The sequence below is a fragment of the Solanum lycopersicum genome, chromosome 5, assembly GCF_036512215.1.
Source record: "Solanum lycopersicum chromosome 5, SLM_r2.1".
In the NCBI taxonomy this organism is placed as follows: Eukaryota; Viridiplantae; Streptophyta; class Magnoliopsida; order Solanales; family Solanaceae; genus Solanum; species Solanum lycopersicum.
Window position 1 is genome coordinate 4,152,974 of NC_090804.1, and position 25,676 is coordinate 4,178,649.

Below are 25,676 nucleotides of genomic sequence, written 5' to 3' on the forward strand. Positions count from 1 at the left end.
TTCATTATCACGACTTTGAGATTTTTTAAACACAAAAAATGATTTCCGAGTTTATATTTTTAAAATAACCTCACAAACTTTTGAAGCTTGAAATAATAGATTCAAAATACTGAAACTAGGCATGAACCGTTACGATATTGACACACAGGTGAAAATTGTCATAACTTGTGCAGTGTTACATAATTATTTGCGAGAAGGAATGGTGAAACATTTATGCTCTATGAGTATGAAAATATAGTTGTGGATGATATTAACCAACAAATGGATAAAAATAACAACGTTGGTTTGTCTTCTTGATCACATGATCGAGAAATGCAAGTTCAACGTGAGGAGATTGTCCGTATTATGTGGGAGGATTGTATTGAAGATTAGTTCACTACAATTTATATTCAATAACAAACAGTTGGACTACTTTAATAGTTTACAACTCGTGAGATTTGTATGTTTATGAAAAAAAATACAAACAATCGTTGAAAGGCTTAAGAGAGGTCAGAAAGGACAAATCAAAGAGAAGGTAGTTCGTAGATCAGTATGAGTTATACGCATGTCCAAACAAAACTTTAATTTCATCTTATGATTTCATATCATAATTTCATATCTCATGACTAAACAAGCCCTTATTACGTTATTTTAAAAAAAATAAAATATGAAAAGGTGCACGTGCTATGAATTTTTCATTGGAATGAGAAAAGAAAATACACATATTTTTAATTTCATATTCACGAGACATGTTGGGTTTCAAAAGTAAACAATATGCACATTTCATTGAATTATAATAGCAATTATATAAATGAAAGAAGTGTGAATTTAAATTAATCGAATCAATACGATTTAAGTATTGGCCCATTATAATTATGCTGGAATGGATCAGTGAGTTTCTTCACGTGGATTAATAAAAGGGATTAAGCATATTAAAAGGTGAACAAGTGAGCTCATAAATCCAATACATATGGTCAGGGAAAACCCAAAAGTCTAGTGAGGATTGCGTTCTACAGACAGAGAGAACAAAACAAATTTGATTCATTTTACAAATTCTATTTGAAATTTATCAAATTTATCGACTCGACTAATTTAAACGAGATAGAGATGTAAGTGCTATCCATATAAATCAATCACCCCACGTCCAACTTGACCCGAATCAAAATCCACTTTTTTTCCAACGGATTGCCCTTAATACCCCTCACACTATCAATAAATTACTATACAAAAAAACGTACTGAAATTGCAATAATAACACACACACGCATACTGAACCAGGTCCCACTTCATCACGTTACAGTTATTTTAAGTAGGCCCTGACCAAAATTGAAAATAACTTCCTAACTAAGGGGTAAAACGGGAAGTAAACAATGTTACTACTAGCATTGATTGGATGAGAATCCGATGAGAGAATTTACCAGGTCGAAACTGACACGTGTCCCTTCCTGTTGAACGTTACCGATTATCGATAGGGACGATGACGATGGAGCGAAGGCGAAACAAAATGTACTCGATGAATCAACAGGTATCAGGTAATTCTTAGCCGGTAATGCTAACTCATTTCCGTTAGAAAAATGGAACGACACCGTTGGTACTTCAACGCTTTTCATTGATTTCAAATCGTAACACGTGTCAAATAACGCAACGGCGTTAGTTGACGGCAGGTGTCTCGTCCCTTTCACGAACTCATCACGGAGCGTGTTGTACACGTCTGTTTTCAATCTCGTCACCGCCGTACCTGAATCGACGATTACTCCGCCATCGCCGTTGTCGGCTATTTTGAAAGCTGATGGATTAACTGAAAGCATGTTGCCGGCGACGCTGATTCCGGTTAAGTCTACGTAGTAGAATGTGTCGAGTTTTGAGTTTTTGATCATCGGGGCAGTGACGGCGTTCGGCGGAATTGCGCCGCCGAACTCGAGAGTTGAGGTAGAGTCGGAGTCACGGTCTACTAAGCAGTATGAGAAGGAAGATGCATTTATCTGTGAAGGAAATGATAAAGCGCCGCCGCCGAGACCTAATAATCCAGCTGCTCCGACGAATAAACCTTCGTTATTATGTCCACAGCCGATAGCTACATTCTCAACGGAAGACGAACCGGCAAATGTGATACTCTCCGTCACTAAATCTCCAACGGTATACGAGCCATCTCCGTAAGATACTTCGTATAAACAAGTATCATTCCTGCATTCAGAAACATCAAGCGATTTACACTGTTGCGTTTCACAAGTGAGCGGCGAAAACGTCGAAGACGAAGCAGGTTCAAAAATTGGATCAGCTTGTTGGTAACAATCAGCACAAGGAGAACACTGAACCCAGTTAACATCACTTCCGGTGTCTAACACCATATAAACTTGACTCGGCGGGTGACCAATTCCGATTCGTGAGAAATACTCACCGCTTCCTTGACTCGTCCCGGAAATAATTGGTCCTTCAATTTCCTCAGCTTGAATCTCTCGAAACTCAGTTTCCATCGGTTTGAGATCCGATTTCCCAATTCCTTGTACAACCAGATCTACACGAGTTTGAAGTGATTTAGCTCGAGCTGAGTCACGTTCAAGTCGAGCTAGCATCAATGAATCGTAATCCTTATGTGAAGTCCCCTGAACTGCTACTCTAGAATGCAGTTGAAAACTCAGCAATGATGAATAAACTTGATTTTCTTCATGTTTCAGAGAATTCAGAGACGAATCAAGTGAGAACAGATTATGAGTTTTCTGAATGGAGGAAGAAACGTCGAGTATTTTTGTTCTTGAAGTATCATCTGGAGTTGTTCGTGAGAGAACTGTGGTGAATAACAGAACAAAGAAGAAAATGGAAGTCGCCATTGTTGGAGGACTTGGAAGAAGAAAAAACAGTGCGACTGTGACACTGATGAGGACTGAGCTTTGGATTTATATATTACAGACTTCAAACAGAAATATACTGTGGTAGATAATTACTTTTTTCCATTTCAAAATAATTTAACTAAGTTTTAATTAAAAATAATAATAAAATATTAATCAAAATTTAAATAATTAATAATAAAAAGGTGTAACATAAATATGTTTTATATTGAATATATAAATTTAAATTTAATAGAATTTCAATATCGAGACCAAATGATGAGAAAACAAGGTTTGAATGGGGTATTAATATTTCAATTAATGAAACAAGCTTTTTCATTGCATGTTTTATGGTGTGTTGAATTTAAAAAAGAATCTAAAGGAGATTTAATCAAAGAAATTAATGCATTGTACTTTGGTAGTTGTTACCATACCTTGTGAATCTTTATTGATCATTAATTAGATGATAGTAGTTTAACCCCACTCACTAATCATGTCTTTGTATTTTTGGAGTAACTTACTTAAATTATAAGACATGATTAGTGAATGGGGTTAAACCATTTTAGAGAAAATGAGTAACTTCCTTCTAGTTAAAAAGAAGAGCGGTGTTCTTAAGTAAATCTTTATATTTGTGATACTCGCTTTTATGAACTAATAGGTTAATTGTAAGAAATTGATTTCTTATTGCCAACTAGTATCAGTACAATCACAAATTTCTTGTGTTTTGTGTTTATAATTATTTTTACTTTAATAGGAGTTTCTGCTTCTAACTCAATCAGTGTAATTTCTAATACATATAAAGTTTGAGTTGTAGCTATCAACTTTAGATGATCGCTAACTAAAACCTTTCACATCTGACAATGTGTGCTTCAATAAGAGTTAGAACGATTTCAGCTAATCAGATACTAAACTTAGCAATCAAAATGTTACCATTCAAATAGCAAATTAGCAATATTACTTGTTTGAATTCTATAAGTTGAAATTTCTTCTAATTACCATGTTGAACAAGTTGATTAGGCAATATTGTAATTGATAAAAAAAAAAGAGGTTATAACAATTTCCCCACCCTTCACTCCACCAAAAGGGGATGACATTAGAATTTGAAGTAGGTTATTTTATTTGATGGCTTGGGGGGGGGGGGTGTTATTTAGTTGAGCATATTAAGGCGGATTGATGAATGAAATGGGGCCAAGATGTAGGAGATTTAGGAGGTCAAAAGATGGTGCATTGGAATGATAGTAATTATCAAAGATGTGGTGAAGATGAAGCAAAGGCCTTTTTTTATTACCGCATATCAGATGTCTCGAATTTAAATTTTAAAAATGAGAAATAATAGGTTAAGAATATAAATTTTTAAAAAATTTCTCGTTAAGACGTAATTATTTAGTAAATGATTTTTTTTTCCTCTTGCAACTTATGGACTTCTATGCCATTGTCTAAGAATTTCCCTTTCAAAATATTAGATTAATATCTAGAAATTTGTAAAATATTACGAACATTAGATGACAATCTAATATTTTATAGGTAGGATTGAAAAATATATGAACAAACATTAGACCTAAATCTAACACTATTCGAAAAGATAATTTCTAAGGCTTATATTTACTTAAATTTTTTCAAAAAAGGAACAAATAAAAATAGTGCCAAAAAAGTGTCAATTCACATAAATTAGTCTGTCATTATGTTATTTAATGGACTTTATGTGATACAAATCAAAATTAATCAAAACTTTAAAGCGAGTAAATAAAAGTCTTTTCGTTGATAAACCAAACATGATGATTTGTGTGCACCTAAAAAAAAGTGTAGAAAAGATATGAGTTAGGCTCGATTTAGATTTTAAAATGATAATTGATATACTATAATTTTGTCAATGTGAATAATGATTTTGATTGTCCAAACTAATTTTATGTTGTTTGATGATTGGTCAAAAAAGACTTTAAGTGATACCAACTTTTTTGACGTGAAATTTTTTTATGTCTTCCTCCATAAGATTGTATTAGCATTTACATACACAATCATATAATATAATGTTAGTAAAAACTTATATTACAAATAATGAGGCATGAGCACACATTAAAATATCTCAATTAGTCTCTTTTTGTCATCATCACAAAAGTAAAAAAAAGAAAAGAAAAAATAGACGTGATTGGAGGAGAAATTTTTTGACAATAGTAACCACTTTGACATTTAAATATAATAATATTAAAAAGTGTCTCTCCAAATTTATGTAAAAACTCAAATTTTTTGTTTAACTTTGACATTGAAAGATGATTTTATGTCTACAGACTAGTACGATATATAATTTATCCTAACTTATAAAAGGCATTACTAATATATTGGTTGATACTTTGTATTTAGTACGATTATGTAAAAAATTATTATTAATTTATTTTTAAATTGAATTGATAATGATTTTTTTATAATTTAATGCATAATATTTATCTATCGATAACTTTTTATTTTTCTATTGCACTCATGTCTTCTCACAATAGCTTATTTTCGTAAAAAAGTCTATCGATAGTTTTGAAATTGATCAGTGAAATCAAATGTTCTTCCTCTTTTTGTAAGTGTTTCCTACCTAGGACATGATTAGATTACGATGAAATGGTTGGAATTCTTTCATTATAATTAAAGATCTTGAGTTTGAATTCTTTGAAATAAAATAAATTCTATTAAAAATATCACTCTAAAAATAAGTTATACGAATTTAAATTTAATTGAATTTTAATACAGATATTATCTCAATACTTTTTTTAAAATATTCAAAAAAGATAAAGCTACCAAAATTCCTTGATTCAACGTACTTAAAGTATTTGATTAGATTTTAAAAAGTAAAGGTAAATCCCATCTGTCAATGTTCCGAAGAATCTTTGGGTTTTGTTCCTTATAAGTAACACTTTGATCCACTTATACGAATACGAGTCATGATATAGTGGTGCGATTATTTTAATTTTAACTATAAATTTTTATTTCAAATTTTGAATATGAAGAAAATTTTATTCAAAACATTACTTAAATAAATTTTATAATACGCGATCTAAATTTAATTAAAACTTCAAACACCAAATGAAAAACACGCCCCAAAAACAAAACTTTAGTCCCATTTGCTCTTTACTTTGTTAGTAAGATAAGATATATAATTAGAAAAAGTGAATTCACGAGGCTTAAGGATTGCAATTGAAAAAGAGATGCTAAGTAACTTTATTATTACTAACCATCATTATCTTTCAAATAGAAATTAGTTATTAGAATTTTACTTCTCAAAGTATAAATCTTTCTATTTTCGCCTTAGTGTTATAAGTGTCTTCTTTCTTTCTTTAACTGAAAAATAAATGATAATAGCTCTAATGGCCCTCGCTTATACCTTTATCAACACCTTTATTTTTATCATCCAACTAAGCATATATCAATAGTTATCTGATTTATATAAGCTATTCTAGAATAAACAATAGTGATCTTTTTAAAGATCAATTATTTCTTCTAATCTAAAAACTACTCTATCTATTATTCGAATTCAAACTTGAAAGTTTTGGTTAAGTGTGATAAATTCGTACTATAATTATTATCACACCCCTTGATGTTCAAACACACAATATTTGTTTCAATGCTCGAGTTATTAGTCATTAGAAAAAGCCAAGACGATTAGAAGTGCAAGAAATTATTCATTTCATTTTTCAAATTCGCCAAAGCAATAAAGTAGAAGGCCTATCATATGACCTCCTACTTTATTGCCAAAATGCCTCTTTGAAATACGAAAATAAATGTACTTTTGATGTTGATTTAGTAGAGACTAAGTTAACGAAACACTTTTCAGCATTATCTTGGAAAGATGATTACAAAAATGGAGTTTTAAATTTCACAAATAAAACTTCATGACCAATTCAAGAGCTCCTTGTAGAATTTGTCGTTTCATGATTATGGTTATTTTTCAATTATAAAGACTAAAAGTGGTTAATTGTGAATTTTACCCGTAGATTTATCCAACCTTGAGGCCTATTTGGTATCATTTTAGTATTGTAACTAAGGATCGGTCTTGTTTGACTTAAAAGTTAGTCAAACACTTTTAAGTTATTTTTAACTTTTGAAAGTGTTTGACAAGGTTAGAAATTATTTTACTTCCAAAAAGTTAAAAATCAAATTAGGTCTCCCGCTAATATTATTTTTTACTTATAAGTCATTTAAATTTGCATTTTATTTATTTTTTAACTGAAAAATTATTTTTTATGTTAATCCAAACCAACTCTAAATCAAGGACCAAATGGTTATAACAATTGGGCCGATCTTGAAAATTTTTAATTTGGGCCAAATCTATTTGACTATTAGAAAAGGCAGCAGCCCATAAAGGACATAGGCTCTTAGTTTAAGGCCCATCATGGACATAGAAAATGAGAAGTTCCTCATGGCAATAAATTATGAGAATTTTAGGCAAATTTCATAGTGTTAAGAGTTAATTACATAATATAACTATTTTTATTTACTTTTTAATAAAAATGACTTAAATTTGGTGGAATTCGGATACATCCCAAAACATTCCGAGATATGGTGTTCCTTCGGATACGTCCCGATACATCGCATCTCAGTTTTTGATACATCACTTAATGTCCTGATACATCGCGCACACTCCGACACATCACGCAAAATTATATCCAATCGATACATCATGTAAACTGACAAATCTGATCGATATATCACGTAAAGTAATGTACCCTAAATAAGAGAGAGTAGGAATTTTTATATTTTTTTTCAAATGGTAGAAAAATTTAGAGGATACAATAAAATAAGTTATATATTTAGATAATTTTTCCATAAATTATTTATCATCAAAGTATTTTATATAACAATATTTGATCAAGTATAGAGTTCAAAATATTAATTTGATTAAGATATTCTAGTAATGATACTAAAGAAGATAGTAGATTATTGATTGAAAATATAATTCGATAAAAAATAAAACTAGTAATAGTTTAATAATTTTGTATTCTAACAAGTCAATGTAACTATTAAGTACACAGCTACACACTTCTCCGTCTATCTTTTTTTAAAAAAACTCATTTTTATTTGTTCCCTAAATTATTTTTTCACACCTAATACCAAATATCAATTAATATAAGTATTATGATAGATTTTTCGTATTATATATATATAACACGTAAAGTTTAAAGTGAACAAATAAAATAAATGACGGGAATAATATATTTTAATATTGTTTAATTAATGATTTTCAGTCGTATAGAACCATAATATTTCAACATTTCAAATGGGGTTACAAATAAAACAAGTAAACACCATATAATTAATATTATTGCTATATTAACAATTCTCTTAGCCATATTTTGAAAGTTTATAGATGGTGACAAACATATATGGTTAACATAAAATGCATTTGAAACAAACATAAACCCTACAATAAGAGAAGAGAGTTTGCATCTGCAAATCTAAAATCGTGAGTTTAAGTCATCAACAGAGCAAAATTTAAAAAAATAAGAATTCTTAAGGAGTTTTTTAAAAAATCTTTTCGTAACACTTAGATCATATCTATTTTAAAAAAATCACCAATAGGAATTACTATTATTGATCAATACGACTACTCCATAATTTAAGTTGTTGATTAGTGTTGTTGGATAATTGTACATATATCATTACGTTAGATCAAGCCTTAGCCCTGATTCATGATAAATCTATTGACATGAATTATAATGGAATGATTGAATTTTTTTTATTTTTAATTGTAATTTTCTAGTTTGAGTCTCTAGAAATTAAAAAAATATTATAAAAAAATGGACCTTTCATTATTAATTGTCTTGGGATATATGACCATTAAAATGTTTAGTTTTAACGTGTTAGCAAACCCAAAATGGAATATTTTCTTTTTGGCATAATAAAGTTTTGTTAAAGCTTAATTTGTCTGTTTTATTTGTAAGTTTCTATCTCTTATTTTGTGTTGGAGATTAATTAAAGTTAATTAATATTCAGTACGTATGTTCAACACGTTACAAAGTTATCATATAATATTCTTCCTCTACTTTAGTTTTTTTGTTTAGTTACTATTTTTGACAATATAATATTTTTTAATTATAATTTCTGAAAATGTTTTAAATTATTTACTATTATATTTTTATGTAGTTTTATGTATATATATTTTTTTTAAAAATAATAAAAATTTCAAAATTACTAAACTTTAATTGATCTTATCTTATTTCAAATCAAATCAAACAAATTAAAACTAATCATCAATTTTCTAGTTGTTTAGAAAACATGATGCTTGCACTATCCCTTGACTTTTCGTAGCATAAATGATAAAAACAAACCAAAAATAAAATAAAGCAACGTAAAACGTGAAATAATGAAATTATTGGACCACCAATTATTATGTATGACGTATTTTCAAATTATATTAAAAATTATAACTTTGTTCTTTGCAAAAAGTCCAAGATTTATAATAATAGATTATTAAAAGATTTTATTATTTTCTATCTTAATCTTCGTAGAAAAAAAAATTATAACGTTAGGGAACTTATATAAATCAAATTGCAATCAAACAACAATTATAACACCATGGTCTACGAAGCTTCTTAAGATTTGGCATTTTGTTCACAAATTTGTGATAATCAAGTACATGAATTGACAGTACAAAATCGAAGGAAATTTCCCTAAATTCCTACAAAAAATAATAACAATAATGTTTATATACTTAAAAAGTTCCACGTGATTTAATCTGCAAGTGGAAATATTCGTATTTTTAGGTTCATCCAATCACACACTCGTTTACCTACTCGGGTCAGCATAATATGATATGGTATTGAAAATATTAATTTTGAAAATATACATATAAAATAATTTAATTGGCAAATTTTGACTAACGTTTGCTATGGAACACAATTAAATCAAATCGTAGCTACTCTATTTATTTTAGGTTATTAGTCTGCTATTATATATAATTATCCCTTTATTATATTCTAATTATCACATTATATTAGTATTACTATTATTTCTTTCTCATAGGTTTAATTGTTTCCCTATTTGTTGTTTTGATTCCTTCGCTGTTTATTTTTCTTTTTAATTGAATTTGTAGTCTATTGAAAATAATTATTTTATCCTTACAAATTAACCATAAGATCGATACACACTCTCTTCAAATTTTATTTGTAATATCCCACTAAATATATTATTGATGTTATAATCAATTACATAAAAGAAAACATTTGATGATAATATAATTGTAAAAAATTTCAATCACTAAACAATTAATTTTATAGTAATCATATATTATACATTTATCAATATTAGTATAATATATAGAAATTATATTAGTAACTATATACTCATTTAATGTTTTAATAATTTTTTATAAATATTAAATATCATATCGAATAGAATGTAATACGTATCCTGCCATGTCACTTTCACATCCCTGAAAAACCCTTTCTTATACACCATTAATACCACGCGCCTCGCCATTTTTTCAACCGAGAGAGAGCTCGAAGAACTCGATCCCCCTTCAATATTCTCAACTATATATATATAAATTGCTCTCTTCAAGCTTGACTTCGAAGAGCAATTGAAGATGAGTCTTTCAGTGGCGCAGGTAATCCATTCTTCTCCTCTTTCGTTGTTTTTGTATGCATTTATATGTATATATATGCTCTGAATGAAATCAATTTGATATTTTTTCGGGGATTTATTAGGGGTTTACGAAGTCTCTGGCGATGACTGTGCTATCTGAGATCGGAGACAAGACTTTCTTCGCCGCTGCGGTGAGATTTATTGTGATTAAATTGGAATTATGTTTTGATGGATAGAAATTTAGAATAACTCGATACCTGTGCTGTGTGTGTTGTGCTGCTGGGAGGTAGTAGGTACCAGTAGAATTAGTTAAGGTGTGTGGTAGCTGACTTGGACGCCACGGTTATTCGAAATGAGCTGGATTTTTGTGTTTGTTTTGACTGTTAGTTGTAGTTTTTTGGAGAGTTGATTAAGAGAATTCTTATTTGTATCGGAAGAATGATTAGTTATTGTTATTTTGAATAAAATGTGGTGGAATAGAGGATTTGTATTGCGAAACTCAATTATTTGAGATTGAGGCATAACATATTGATTAATTGAGTTATGTGTGCTTGAAAATGTGTGTGATTATGGAAGGTAGCTGGGAGCTCAAGAGTAAGTTAAAAGTTGAGTTAGCGGAGTAATGCAGTTTAATGTTTGGTCTATGCAAGATGAATCATGGAGTTATTATTTTGTTTTATTTGACGAGTAAATCACAGAGTTTCTACATGCCAGAAAGGAAGGTTTTTTTTGGTCAAGTTAATATGCAAGCTCAAACTAGTTCAAAAGCTTGATTGAATTGCTGCTGTTTTTGATTCTGAGTTTTAGATATTACTTACTAAGTTGTGTTAACGGCTCAACTCACTTTATATCCAAGTGAATGACAGAGCATTTCTGTTAATACTTTGCAAAGGTAGAAACTTTTTAGGTTCTTTGGTTTCAGTAACTCCCAGTGATTGCTTCGACTTCTATTGTGGTCTTTTAAAATTTATTCTTGTTTAAATCTTTTAGTTTTTCTTCTTTTTTTGGGGTTGGGGGGTGGGTGTGGGGTTGGGGTTGGGGTGGAGAGATTGTTGAGAACTGTTCTTGATTGTTGTATCGTTAAGTTATCTACCCTTTCATTCCATTCCTTTTGATATTGTTTCTATATTAGTAGTATTTGAAGTGGGTGTACCAGGTAGCCTATTATCTTTATTTATATTTTAGAACCTGAGATTCTTATAGCTGAGTGGCAATGGAATTCTAAACATTACAATGGAAGGAGGACAAATTCTAATATGCTTTGTTATTCTACTCTCAATTATTCTTTTAGTTTGTAGATTACACTTATTAATTGCAAAAAGTAAATCCACTTCAGAAGAACAAATTCCAAAAGAAGAAGAAGATATTGTTCTTATTTCACTGCTAAGTTGCTCGGACTCGGGTGTGGGTGTCCGATATAGGTGTGGATCTAAAGGTCGGATTCTTTATGATCTAATTTTTAAGATTTGGGATATGGATCTATGGATACGGGTGTGCGGATTCGCCTAAAAATAATTTAAATATTAATTTAGAGTTATAAAATCTAAATTATAAAATATTATGCGGAGAACTTGTGGAGAATCCTAAAAGGAGATCAAAGGAAATGGAGTGACATAAAAAATTCTATATTTTAGTTTCGATTTCCTTTAATTTCACCTTAGCTTTTGTATTGATCACAAAAATCATTAAAATTGTCCAGACTTTCTCCATAGATTTTGGTCAAAGTACCCAAAATCGGTTGACCAAATCGGACACGGGTGTCGTGGCGACACGGGTGCGGAGTCCGAGCAACGTTCATCACAACCTCCCAAAAAGTCTGCTCAGTTCATTGCTTTTGTACATCAGCAAAAAATACTCTTTCAGACATGATACAATTTTCATCTACAGCCAATTCTATGTGATTTTTGTATACCAAAAAGTTGTATTCTTTAGCTTGCTACTGGACCTTATTAATTCGGCACTGTTCGAGCTTAGACTAGTATTTAACTTAGAGCTATGGGTGTATCATCACCTACTTAAGTTGCGCATAAACTAAACCAGCAACTATTAATTGGAAATTTAAAAGTCTGCCAATGATGATGAAGGCCATAGTATTGCATTCCCAGAATGTGCTCATTGTAATGCTTCTTTATCCTTTAATAGGAAGACAGAATCATATAACACAAACTAGTGTTGGTAATTGTGAGACTAAACTTGTTGTCCATCAGTTCTCTTGCAATATGTTGAATTTCATTTCGCTGAACTTTCAGATTATTACTTCTCTGCTTAAACTATTTTGGCATCTAACCATTTAGCTGCTGCTTTATTTACTAAAAGGTTTTGGCAATAAGTTAGAATTCTAGTTTATTCTGATGTCCTCATCTTAAACATCTACGTTTCTTATGTTTTCAGAATATTTTCTGAAAAGTTCACTTATTGTTTGACAATTTTTCATCCATTTTAAGATCTTGGCGATGCGTCATCCTAGGAGGCTCGTCTTGTCAGGCTGCCTTGGGGCTCTAATTGTAAGACTTCATACACCTTTCCTTGGTCGCTTTTACCATTATTGACATTCCCTTCTTTATATCGTGGGTGATAATAGTCTCCCTTGAAATGTTGGTGGCTGTAGGTAATGACCATTCTGTCTGCCGTTGTTGGTTGGGCTGCTCCCAATTTGGTAAGTTTAATCTAATTGCAATCTCTTCGAGTACATTGGTGGTGAACTGGTAATCTTGTATTTTACTTGAGCTGTCGATCATATTTGATTTAAAGTCATAAGCAGAACTTGAAATATAATATATCCTGTTCTTATTGAAACGGATTTGCACATCCTAGTAGTTCCAATAACAGAGGCATTATGTCTGATAACAGAAACAGTGCTGCTATTATTTATCTCAAAGTCTGTGCCTTGTGCTAGTGATCAGTCGCGGGCAACTTGAACAGTCATCTTGCTTTCTTACTGTATCAAATGTGATAAGCTGTCTGTACGTACCAAAAATAGCATGTGCTGTATATTGTAAAGTGAAAAATCTGAAAATAATGGTAAAAACTTGCAATATATCCTAGTGAACGTATGCATCCATTATTTATGTTGGTATCTCATAGCTGTACAAGCAAATAGAGGATCTTGTCATGCTTTAGATGTGTATGGAGTGCATTTAGAGTTAATCAGACGAGACATGTATTCCGGTTCATTTAAGTTCGCTATCATTATGATCTAGAACTATATTATTGCAACTTCGTTAAATTTCACTACCTAATTCTGTACAAAGCACTTTGTAATCTGCTTTTAATTATGTCAATTTATTTGCACGAAACTTAAAATTTCATACATACTCTCCGCAGGTGTCCCGCAAATGGACCCATCATATTACAACACTGTTGTTCTTGGGATTTGGAGTATGGTCTTTGTGGGATGCATTCCATGATGGGTAATCATTTGGTTCCTGCTTACTTCTGATTATACTTCTTCTGCCGATCTCTAATATCTGTATGCCACAATAACTTTTAATTAATTTAATTCTAATTTTATCCTCAGGGAATCTGAGGATTTGGATGAAGTTGAAGCCCAGCTGGTATGGATTTTTCCAATTACATATTAGCATACATGAATTTAGCTTTTCTTATTTTTACCTTACATGGTGCAAGTAGGATGCTGATCTAAAAGCTAATGGTGGAGCAACCAAGGAGAAGAATCAGGTAGCATTCCTGCTCATAGTATACATTTGCATATCCTTTCTTTCCTTTTTCTTTTTTTGAAAGTAAGTCTTTAGACTTTGTTGTTGTTAAGATAAACGAAAATGACGGGTCTGTTATGAGAAGGAAACTATTAACCTCTTGCCAATCTCCATATCAGCAATTTACTATCTTATTACTCGATTCAAATGCTAGCCGGTGGGCTATTGATTAAGATTTTTTCCAGTTATGAATGCTAATCCTCTAGCACCTCTCTGTTTGAGAGGGTAGCATGCATACTGAAATTTTATCGTCCGACTGTGAAGTAGGTGTTGTCCTTGAAAACTTGACTAAAATGCCTCAAGTAGACAAAAAGAAGAAGAAGAAAAATCAATATAAACAACAACACACCTTTGTTTAGTTAGCCATCTTCTTCTGATGAATGTATACTAACACCATTGCTATCTGAGTTTTCTAATGAGGATTCTCACGCATTCAACACCATTGAGCATTTATGTTCACTGAACTCAAAATAGAGCAACCTTACTTTCTCTTTCTGACTAACTCTAATTCGTCCGTCCCGAATGCTGATTTCTAGACCTTTGTATATGTACCACTTATCTCTATTATCCTCCTTCCTAGTCATTATAATGGATTTCAGTTTGGGTGAAGGATCATGTTTTTTAAATTACAGCCTATTTGATATATACAAGTCCCTTGTCCATGAATTAAACCATTAAATATGTCCCAAGATGAAAACTCTTAAAGATGTATTTGCTCTCTCCTGATGTTCTGTTATCAGATTCTCATCTTTTTGATTTGCTAGTTCTCATAATAACAGGTGTAAAGTTGCTGCTATTTTATTAAGAAAAATACATACCTTTGTCAATAGCCTTACCAAAGTTTTTATCTTTTTCTAGGATTCTGATGATTTAAAGAAGCAGAGGCAGCCTCTTCTCGCTCAATTCTTCTCACCCATCCTTCTGAAGGTTAATATCTGTTAAATAGCTACCTGGAATGTGAAGGTCATTGTTAAGAAACAACAATATATAATGCCTTAATTTTGCAGGCATTTTCAATTACCTTCTTTGGTGAATGGGGTGACAAGAGCCAGGTATGCAACTGCACATCAAGTGTTTTAGTGTAAAATCTGCACAAACTTCTGAGATCACTCCTAATTTTAGCAGTTGTAACAAATTTTCAGCTTGCTACCATTGGTTTGGCTGCCGATGAGAATCCACTAGGAGTTGTTCTTGGAGGAATACTGTAGGTTTCTCGACTTAAAGCCTTATGTTGTTGACTTCTTATGTTCTCAACTATGAATGGCATTCTGATATTGCTTTGTGGCTCCTGTGCCTCGTCTGAAATCTGAAGTCAAATAATCTTTTTGCTGATTAGGTTTTATGGTTGACCCCCCCCCCCCCCCCAAAAAAAAAAAAAAAAAAAGAGAGTCAAAGACATTAATACAAGCACTCTCAATATAAATAGTCACATAATTGTGGTTGAGAATCAGTTAGATGCACAGTTTTATGATGTTGTTAATCTTTCTCAGGGGACAAGCCTTGTGTACTACAGCTGCCGTCCTAGGAGGGAAAAGTCTTGCATCTTCAATATCTGAAAGAATAGTGAGTGATTTGCTTTACGTCTGCTCTTGCTTACCCCTATGTTTCTTTTGTCCATTTTCATGAGACCAGAGTTATTTCTTAATGTAGGTGGGAGTTGCTGGTGGATCTCTATTCATTGTTTTCGGAATTCAGTCCTACCTTTCAACAGTCGAGTAACCATGTCGTTTATCTTATGAACCCTGTTCTCCGGTTAGTCGTGACTAATTTCTCCATTCTGCTATGCATGAAAACAGTTTTATATCTGACGTTAGAATACCAAAGTAAATGCTATTGTTACACATTTGCTGGATAATATACAAGGCCATCGTTAAGAAGAAAGAGAGCAGAAGAATTACTGCATGCTCACATAGAGCAATTAGTAGCTAAAAAATTGCCTGTGTTTGATGATGAGTGGATTGACATTGGGTCACTACTTTTATGCAGGAAATGAATGATAGTCTAGATGCACATTTTGTTTGCTGAACTCCTCGGTATGAAAGGTACGACGACTACATAAAAGCAAGCAAATCGGTTAAGCACTATCCAATTAGATATTTGTTCCGTTAATTTAGATTAAGGCTCCGCGTCTAGTCCAAGGCAGGCAGCCACTATTTTTAACCTTTTCGCTGCAAGGCAAATATGTAGACTCTATTTGCTTATGATAAGCTTATTCTCATTGAGCGCATTTCACCATTTTTATGGACTACAGTTTTTCTTTCGTCTGTTTCTGTGCATTTCTTTGTTCTTCTTTCCATTTTTTGACTACTACCTGGAGGGAACCTCAGGTGATACAATGGTTGATATAATTTGAGTAACAATGAGATTAAAAGAAAAAGTAGAATAAATACTCAAATTACCAATAAGTATTGTGCGGGAGTAGAGAGTACTCATTCATCCTTTATCAGATGTTTGAAGTTCGAGCTTTTGGATATGAAGTTTTCACCTTTAAATGTGAAACTTTCTGACATATATACTCAGATTTTCGATAGTTGTGTAATTTTATGAGTAATGACTCCATATATCTAGAGGCTATATGTATGTATTTTTTAAGATTCGATACGAGTGCAACAACATTCCCGAGAATCTAAGCAACATTAATATTGCAAAAGTAAAAAAAAATATAGTGATACCAAGTAGCAAGTACTACCTCCCATTTTGACTCTTTAGCTTAAAAATAGTCCCTTAATAATTAGCACTTTCAAAATTTAAAGATTAAAATTGACAATTATGTTCAAACTATACTCATAATATTGAATAAATCACTTTATATTCACCAAATAAAAGCAGTAAACTATTTCTTATATTTGACATTTTTAAAATATGCATGAAACATATAAAAACAACTGTTAAATGAGATAGAGTAATTGTTAGTTAGCATAAAAGTGGATGACACTGTTAAATAAAAGATAAAATAGTCCCAGATAAGGAATAAAAAGGCTTAAATAGTGATTATATGTACAAGATACAATGTATCTATATCTATATAGGCATCTCCTATTTTAAAACCAAACTAATAACAATATTAAGATAAGCGATGCAAGCTTGTTTACGTTATCAGTTTCATACTCAAATAAAAGAAACAAGGATAGTCAAGGATTCATCAAAAACATCCTTTCCGTCCCATAGAAAATAACAATAAACTATGATTCGTGTATACTTTATTTTTTTCACTTCTCAAATTTCATTTAAAAAATTACATCTAATTTATTATTGTTATTGTTCACAACAAGCTACCTAGTCATTGATAATTAGCAATCGTTCATTTTGTTGAATATTAGGATGAGGATGACAATGTTCTACTATATGACGATGACATATCTGAATTTTTTAAAAAAGACCACCTTTAATATTTTGCAACAAATAATGTCTAGGTACAAGCTATCTATGTTGAGTTTACTATCTGTTTTAATCATTTTGGCAATTTTTCGTTTCCACTAGGTTTTGTTAGTATTATCATATTTTAGACAAATTCCACATCAGCAAAGCACGAGAGAGATGTTGAGTACATAACTAAATAAAATTTAGATCCTAATAACCTATTTTAAAGGCATATGAATTTAGGTATAAAACGAATAATATCAATTACTAAAAATTCTTTTCAGTTAGAATTATGATTAATCAATTCTAAGACGTTGAGTCAATAAAATGAAATATGTAATATCATTGACAATCACTACACCAAACATTGAAGGAGATTCATCTCGAATTACATATGTGGATAATCTCCCTTTTGATTATGACTTAATTAAATTTGAGATTAGGATAACATCATTATCCTTAATTAAGTTCATATAATATTGCGAATCATCGCGATGGAACAGTTGTGTTCTGATACCAAATATCAAATGAGAAATAAAAAAATAATATAATATTTATCTAGTCATTTTGTCAACTTGTCTAATCAATTTAAAACCTTTATTTTCCTGTTCCCTATTTTGAGCAGCCATGAATAAAGCAAATTTCATATTGTGTCACTTCAAGAAAACACACTTTTTAGTGCCTTTTGCATTATAGTAACACATAAACTAGACCCTTTTTTTGTGGCACAACATGTGATTTAAGTATCTTTAACTAGAACTTTTTTTTTTTTAACCTTCTTTAATTTTCTTTAACTCCCCCCCCCCCCCCCCCCTCCCCCTTTTCTCCCCCTTTTAATTAAACAAATATACTTGGGGGGAATAAAGTAGAAAATTATACAGAAGTAGTTCTTTGGAAAATTGGGATTCTCCCCTATATTATTCATACTCCCTTCGTGTATCTATGTGACACATTTTATATTTCGAAATTTAAATAATTTATATTTGATTTAAAATTTTTCATAAATCCTTTTAATATTTTGAATTATCAATTATTGTGACTTATAATAGTACTCTTTACGTAGTTTACAAATATAGTATTTCATTTCAAAAAAATTGAAAATTCCATACGCAAATGTCCAATCAAAGTTAAACTGTTTGACTGTCGAAAAATAAAAAGTGTCACATAAAATGAGACAGAGGGAATATTAAAAAATAAATGGACCACGTAAAGTTTTTATTTTGGTGCAAGAGAAGAAGATATATGAAGGTCAAATGTGTCGCATTGTTTACGACTAATGAAGTGAATGAACAAATTTAAATGCAAAAGTTCTATAGTCACTTTTCATATGAATTTTCGAAAACATAATCAAATTCATCGAAAATTAATCACTTTTTACGTGAAAATATCGTTCACAACACCATAAATCTCGATCTTAAACAAATAAAAAAGCTAGAATAATGTCACAAATTTCAAAAATTTTAAAAAGTGAATTAGCTCTATGACAATATCCAAGATTATGTCAAAAAGAAAACACTTTGAAAATAAAATTTGATAATGTCCCCTCTAGTAATTAAAGTTGACAATATTAGCATTAGTGGCATTTCATTTAATGGAGTTTGCACTTTGTATTACAAAGTTACACGCATGTTTAATTTCTACTGTTATTTTTCTATTTGACAATGATGAATTTTCAGTGGACAAAGAACCATTTCATATACTTTATGGATATTAATTATTAATTATATGCTACTAATTCTAATCCTTGATTTTTCATTTAGCTTTTAATTATCACCTTTTGGCATTTGTAAAGGGATTCTTTTGTAGTGCACAAAGCAAGACAAAAACATTAGTTTAAATCAGAGATGAAAAAGGAAAGATTTGTCAATGATTTTATTCTTCTATAATATAATATATGTGAAAAAAAATATATCAGAATATATCTTTCTAATATATAATATCCAAATACATGTTTCTGTGTTAGTTAATAAAATGTTGGTTCTAGAGGTCTCGTATATTAAGAGTTCAAATAAAACTGTTTTCGAATTTAGAAAAAGATCATTCTTTTTATAGGCGAATCAAAAAAAAAAAAGGTTCATGTAAGCTAAAACATCGAATGGAGTATTTATTTGTTAATATCGAGTGTGTAAAGGTTTGCCCTTTATTATTCAAAGTTGTACAAGGTTATTTTAAGAGATAAAGACATAAGTATCCCTAGATTATGATCGAAATCTCAAAGGCACGCCTTAACTAAACTAAGGTCCTATTATTTCCCCCCTCGAACACCTTTTTGATTTACACCGGATCCAAATGTCTCTCACGTGCCTCAACTGCGTGGAGTCACGAAGTATGCTACATAAGCTAAAAGGTGTATAAACTCTTTATTTTGCCCAACACTATTTAAGATGCACCCGGGGTGATTCTGATACCATTTGTGGTAACGCGATCCACTAGTAATATTATTTGTTTTGAATCTACACTTTGTAATGTCAAAATGTGTAATCATCTAATTTAAAATGTTAAGTTATTAAAGGGAATGCACTTTTATTATTTAATTATATAATCAATACGTAGAACTTCAAAACCATTATTATGGTCTAAGATTTGTTTTCTTATATAACTAACAAACAAGGTGGACATTATCTATGACTTTTATAAAGTAGATGTATCTCATTGACATGTTTATTTCTTCATATTTTAAATCTTTAAAAAAAATTGCTTGACATTAGTCGAGATCCTAAGCTATCAGTTCAAGTCCTGAAAATAAATATTTTCTTGGTAAAACAGGTTATATCCACTTAATCAGTCTAAATAATGTAAATATAAATTGATTGAGCTAGTAAATTTAGAACATTAGATGCTTTGATTAACAAAAAAATAATAACAATAAAAGAGTAAAAGAAAGGGATGTATAAGACAATATGATAAAAAGGAAATTTGCTAAAATCAAAAATTTTAACAAACTATATTGCTAAAAAAACAGCTAGCTCGATACATAAAGCATCTCATACTTAATCAAGATCCGGCAAAGGCCCTACTGCATATTGGAATTTTAACTAATTTTTTTTTCTGAATTAGATTCCATCCAATAATAGATTTTATGTTAAATTAAATTCTAAATGTATTCTTCATGAATAGAACTCATATGAGGATGGAGTAAAAGAAAGTGATATATAAGACAATATGATAAAAAGAAAATTTGCTAAAATTAGAAATCTTAATAAACTATTGCTAAAAAAGCGGCTAGCTCGATACATAAAGCATCTCATATTTAATCAAGATCCGACAAAGGCCCTATAACACATTTGAACTTTAACTAATTTTTTTCTAGATTAGATTCCATCCAATAATAGATTTTATGTTAAATTAAATTCTAAATGTATTCTTCATAAATATAAGGATAGAGTAAAAGAAAGTGATGTATAAGACAAAACAATAAAAAGGAAATTTGCTAAAATTAGAAATCTTAACAAACTACTGCTAAAAAAGCAGCTAGCTTGATACATAAAACATTTCATATTTAATCAAGATCACTACATATTTAAATTTTAACTAAATTTTTTCTGAATTAGATTTCATCCAATAATAGATTTTATGTAAATTAAATTATAAATGTATCCTTCATGAATAGAACTCATATGAGGATGAATCAGCAACAATATTTCTCAATCCACCAACTGTGGAAGCTATCATAATAAATACTCCAATAAATATACATGCCTGAAAATCAATAAAAATGACAAACATCATATTAGTAGAACTTTAGGGGAAAAAATCAGAAGAAAAAGAGATTAAAAATAATTCAAAGATTCACTTATACTAATTGATTTTAGTTTAACTTTTGTAGATTGACAAGGTAGATTATTGATCAATTTAACTTTTTTTTTACACAATATTTGTATTGTAACCTATTGTGGAATTTTCTCACTTTTTATGGACGTTAAATCATAATTATCTTCTAGATGACTTGACATTATGATTTTCTTTTATAATTGATATAAAAGCAAGATAAACTCAACATATAATTACTCGTAATCGACCATAATAAGTATGATTACTAACACGGAAAATATGACAATTCACATATTACAACGCGTTAAAATGTACTGATAATATAAAAGTTATTTACATTGTCATTGAAGAAGAGGAAGAAAATTAGAGTTTTTTTTGGACTTACCCAATTTATCCACCATGAGGTACTGAATCTTCTTGGTTTCTTGACCTTAAGCCACATTATGCTTGGGAGCTACAACAAATATTAAAATTAAAAAAAGTCAAAAAGCTATATACGTTGCTCGATCTCTTTAAAAATGTTGACTGGTGCATGTCGAATTCTTAAAAAATAGTGTATTTTTGTAGATTCGGCACGAATGTCGCAACATTTTAGGAGAGTCCGAACAACATAATATAAGATTTGGAAACTTGACTTACAAAGTAAGAAGTAGGAGCAAAACCAAATCCTCCAAAGAAACCAAGAAGATCACCAAAGAAAGGGAATGTTACACCAAGAAACAAAGTGAAAGCTGCAATATTAACAAGACAATGCCTTTTCAGCTGAGCTCGTAACGAGATTCAGAATTTAAATTTAATGAGTTTGACTTTCAAGATTCTTAGCATTATTCATGTGCTTATTATAAACGTTAAAATTATGAGTTCAGATATAATATTTCTTGATATTATCTTATAAGGTTTTACATTCTATGTCTAAGTTACTCGTTCAAATGAACTCGTAGCCCAAAATGCTACATCCGCCCCTGATCATAGTATAGTGAAACGAAGGGCAAACAATTCGTTAAAACTTGATTTTTGGACGATTGGACTAGAAAATATGTAATGAAAAAGGCCCTCACCAACGTATGTAGTACGAACAATGAATCTCAGCAATACTCCAGGTGGGAAATTCCATGTTTTCACCAATTTTTGCTCCATCAGATCAAATACTGGCATAGCATAAACCTGCAACAATCACTTTCCTTGTTATGTACAACATTCATCGCGTCTAGTAAGAACAATGCATAACGAAATGAGCTTTCGAGTACCTGATAACTGCCTATGACATGGACAACCACCATTAAGTTAGCAGCTGCAATAAGCCAAGATGGCCTTTCAAGTCCCACGAGTACGTTGTCATCGACATCTTGTCCAAACGCCCAGTACCCGATGAATGCAACAGGGAAATAACACAGAGCATTGACAAAATAAGCCCATACAGCACCTTTCCACATTGGTACTTTGGAAGGCTTTTCAGGTGTTGATGGAATTGTAGCCTGAATCTCAAGGACCACCGCGTGCCCTGCATAGGCAAACGATACTTGGCCTAATGCATTGAAGACGCGGAACATGTAGTCCACTGAACTTGTTGTCTTGTACGCGTAGCTCATGTTAGGGACTCTGCCTTTGCCCACACAACCAACCCATGCTATAGTTGAATAGCTGCAGCACAACAGATTGAGATGAAAGTTTGTAACATCTAGCTAGTTCAATCTATATTGCTCCGACTCCTTAAAAATGTTTCTACACTCGTGTCAGATCCTCCAAAAATGCATTATGTTTCTAGAGAATCCAACACACACACATCCACATCTTTTAAGAAACACGAGCAAAAGTTCAGGTAGTCAACCAACTGAGCTACTAAGATTCCGCCAAAAATAATCATAAAATTTTAATAACACCTATCGAAACCACATAGAATCTAATACATAATAAGAATATTGAACAGAGATACTCTGTTACCATGAGTTTCAACTTCTTTTGTACCAAAAGGTAGATAAAAAATAGCCTGCTATAAAGTTAGTGCAGAACTTTTTCTTAAAATTTGTTCAGTTTATGTCACGACACAAAATCTCATTAGAAAGAAATAAGAAGTGGCGGAGCTAGAAATTCATATAATCAAGAAAATAAGTTACCTTAGTGACATGATTGCAGCAGCTAATGAAACACCAGAAACAGCATTGAAATTTGGCAATTGTGAAAGGAAGAAATGAATGGCACCAAAGATGCAAATCCAATAAGATTGTCGAATTCGAGTGCAATTAGTACAAGCAATCTCCATGAATTTCTTCAAACATTTTCCTCCAGTAACCATGTACACTATGTCACAACCAACCTGAACTATTAGTTGTTGTGGAAGCACAATCCATGCCCCAAGTTTTGGTCCAAAAACATGTTTTCCAAGGTCCTTGTATCGATCAAAACGAACCCCGGGGACACATTCATGGAGTTGTATCATTTGCCACATTGTGTTCAAAGTTATACACCATGATAAGATCATCACTACTGTCCCTGGACCCCTGATGAACATATAATCAAAAATAAATCCAACGAAAACATGATTCCGTTAATAAATAAAAGTACGTTCTCTCTAACAGTTTTAAGTTTTCAAACGAACTTCTAACATGGTATCAGAACTGTCAGAAGTGCCTAGGGAAAGAATCAGACATACAAGCATATTTTTTTCTCAAAATGCACAATTTAACGTGATATCAGAGCAGACATACTGAAAACAAAATACAACAAATAAAAATGTGTTCTTCTATCACAAGTTAAACTTTTAGACGAGATGATCACAGAATCGAACATTTATCAAGTATATCAATCCAACAAGAACTCTGCATATATACATACCATCCTAAGTAGGCCATGGCATAAGGTAGGCTAAGAACACCAGCACCAACCATAGCAGTGACAGTATGAAACGTCGAATACCACCATTTCGCTTCGCGAGGGGGACCATCTTCTGCCCATTTCTCATCTGAAGGAACTTCCTGCAAAATCAAGATATTCATGAACATAAAAAACAATTTTTGTTTTTTTTTGTATGTCTATTCAAGAAACAAGCTAAAAGTTGTAATTTCAATAGAATTTGCAATAAGTTCACCTTTGGAGCAGAAGATGAAACCATGTTTGCAAATGAAATAAGAAAAAGAGACAAAGAATGTGTTAGTTTGTTTGAGCAAACAAGAGCATGTATTTGTACTACTTCTTGTTACTGATACTTGAGTGGAATATATAAAGGTTAAAGAAGTCACTTTTACTCGCTGCTTTTCCTATTTGTAATTCTTTAAATCACCAAAAGAGTTTAATGCCACTGAATTGTTTGAGTCCATTATAAGAGTTAATGATCAAAAGTATATTTAAATTATTATTTTTTCGCAAGTTTCACATTTTAACTGTTATATATGTATATATATATATAGTTATTGTTTCTTTCTGATAGACTTTATACTACTTTTCTTAGTGGCATAATACATATATTAGATCTTAAACTTAGTTTCAAATTTTAACGTTGACCTCAAACTTTCATATTGTATAAATAGACACTTTAACTATTCCATCTTTTAATAAATAAACACGCGATTTCTACCTGGCAAAATGCGTGAAATGCACGAATTCTGCGCGAGTGAGGGGTAATTTTTGAGGCCCACAAAGGTTAAAAAATGCTGAAAATGACAATTCTACCCTTAATGAATCTCTTTCATATTAATTAAAATTAATTTTAATTTTTTTAAGTTTCAAAATGACATGTAAGATATTTTTTTTTAAAAAAAGACATGTAAAATGTGTAGTTAGTTGACAGCCACTAATTGGCTCACTAATACACGTGTGAGAGTTTGCATTTCACGCACTTTGGCTTCACAAATCGCGTACTTATTTGTTGAACGATAGGATAGTTATAGTGTCTATTTGTGCACTATGAAAGTTTGAGGTCAAAGTTAAAATTTTAAGTCAAGTTTAGGGTCCAATATATATTTTATGTCTTTCTTATTATTTGATATGCTTTCTTCTTTCTTTACTCGAATTTTTTTACAAGATCTGCATATACTTTATTTTTATCAAACCTCAGTAAAACTTCACTAAATATATTGTTATTGTTATTGTTATTGCTGTCACACCTCAACTATATATTGTTAATTTTACCTGCATAAACTATATATATATAATCACTATTAATTTATCCAAACACACTTCACTGAGTAGTTGATGTACACTATTTTTTGTTTAAAAAAATAAAGTGTACACCTAAACGTTTGAGCCATTCTTAACCGAGTTTTATAGCTCAATTATTCAATGTCTTCGTTACATATCTAAATAGGTTAAATATTTATCATCGCTAAAAATTATTTTTATTATAATGATATTGCTTTGATATTGAAATATATCATGACTACAAATATTATTGCATCCGTGTTGGATATACTACGTTGTCCAAATCCTTCATAAATGTTTCTGCAACCATGTTGAATTTCTAAAAGGT

General features: G+C 31.0%; 3 protein-coding genes across 3 annotated transcripts; 1 reads left to right on the forward strand and 2 right to left on the reverse strand.

The window, feature by feature from the left end:
- Positions 1-1,083: 1,083 nt before the first annotated feature.
- On the reverse strand, positions 1,084-3,285 carry LOC101261813 (protein ASPARTIC PROTEASE IN GUARD CELL 1). The gene has a single exon (XM_004238904.5). The coding sequence runs from the start codon at positions 2,805-2,807 to the stop codon at positions 1,359-1,361; it is 1,449 nt and encodes a 482-aa protein (XP_004238952.1). The 5' UTR covers positions 2,808-3,285; the 3' UTR covers positions 1,084-1,358.
- Positions 3,286-10,128: 6,843 nt separating this feature from the next.
- On the forward strand, positions 10,129-16,343 carry LOC101262110 (GDT1-like protein 4). The gene is made up of 13 exons (XM_004238905.4): positions 10,129-10,389; positions 10,490-10,558; positions 12,812-12,871; positions 12,976-13,023; positions 13,692-13,777; positions 13,885-13,921; positions 13,998-14,045; positions 14,942-15,010; positions 15,091-15,135; positions 15,226-15,287; positions 15,574-15,646; positions 15,734-15,835; positions 16,070-16,343. Exons 1-12 carry the CDS (start codon positions 10,369-10,371, stop codon positions 15,800-15,802), a joined length of 687 nt encoding a protein of 228 aa, XP_004238953.1. The 5' UTR covers positions 10,129-10,368; the 3' UTR covers positions 15,803-15,835; positions 16,070-16,343.
- A 4,515-nt stretch (positions 16,344-20,858) lies between these two features.
- Positions 20,859-24,469, reverse strand: LOC101262414 (lysine histidine transporter-like 6). The gene is made up of 8 exons (XM_004238906.4): positions 24,300-24,469; positions 24,047-24,186; positions 23,329-23,712; positions 22,462-22,855; positions 22,273-22,378; positions 21,854-21,945; positions 21,600-21,668; positions 20,859-21,142 (listed from the first exon to the last, which is right to left on the reverse strand). The coding sequence occupies exons 1-8, from the start codon at positions 24,321-24,323 to the stop codon at positions 21,044-21,046; spliced, it is 1,308 nt and encodes a 435-aa protein (XP_004238954.1). The 5' UTR covers positions 24,324-24,469; the 3' UTR covers positions 20,859-21,043.
- Positions 24,470-25,676: the final 1,207 nt, after the last annotated feature.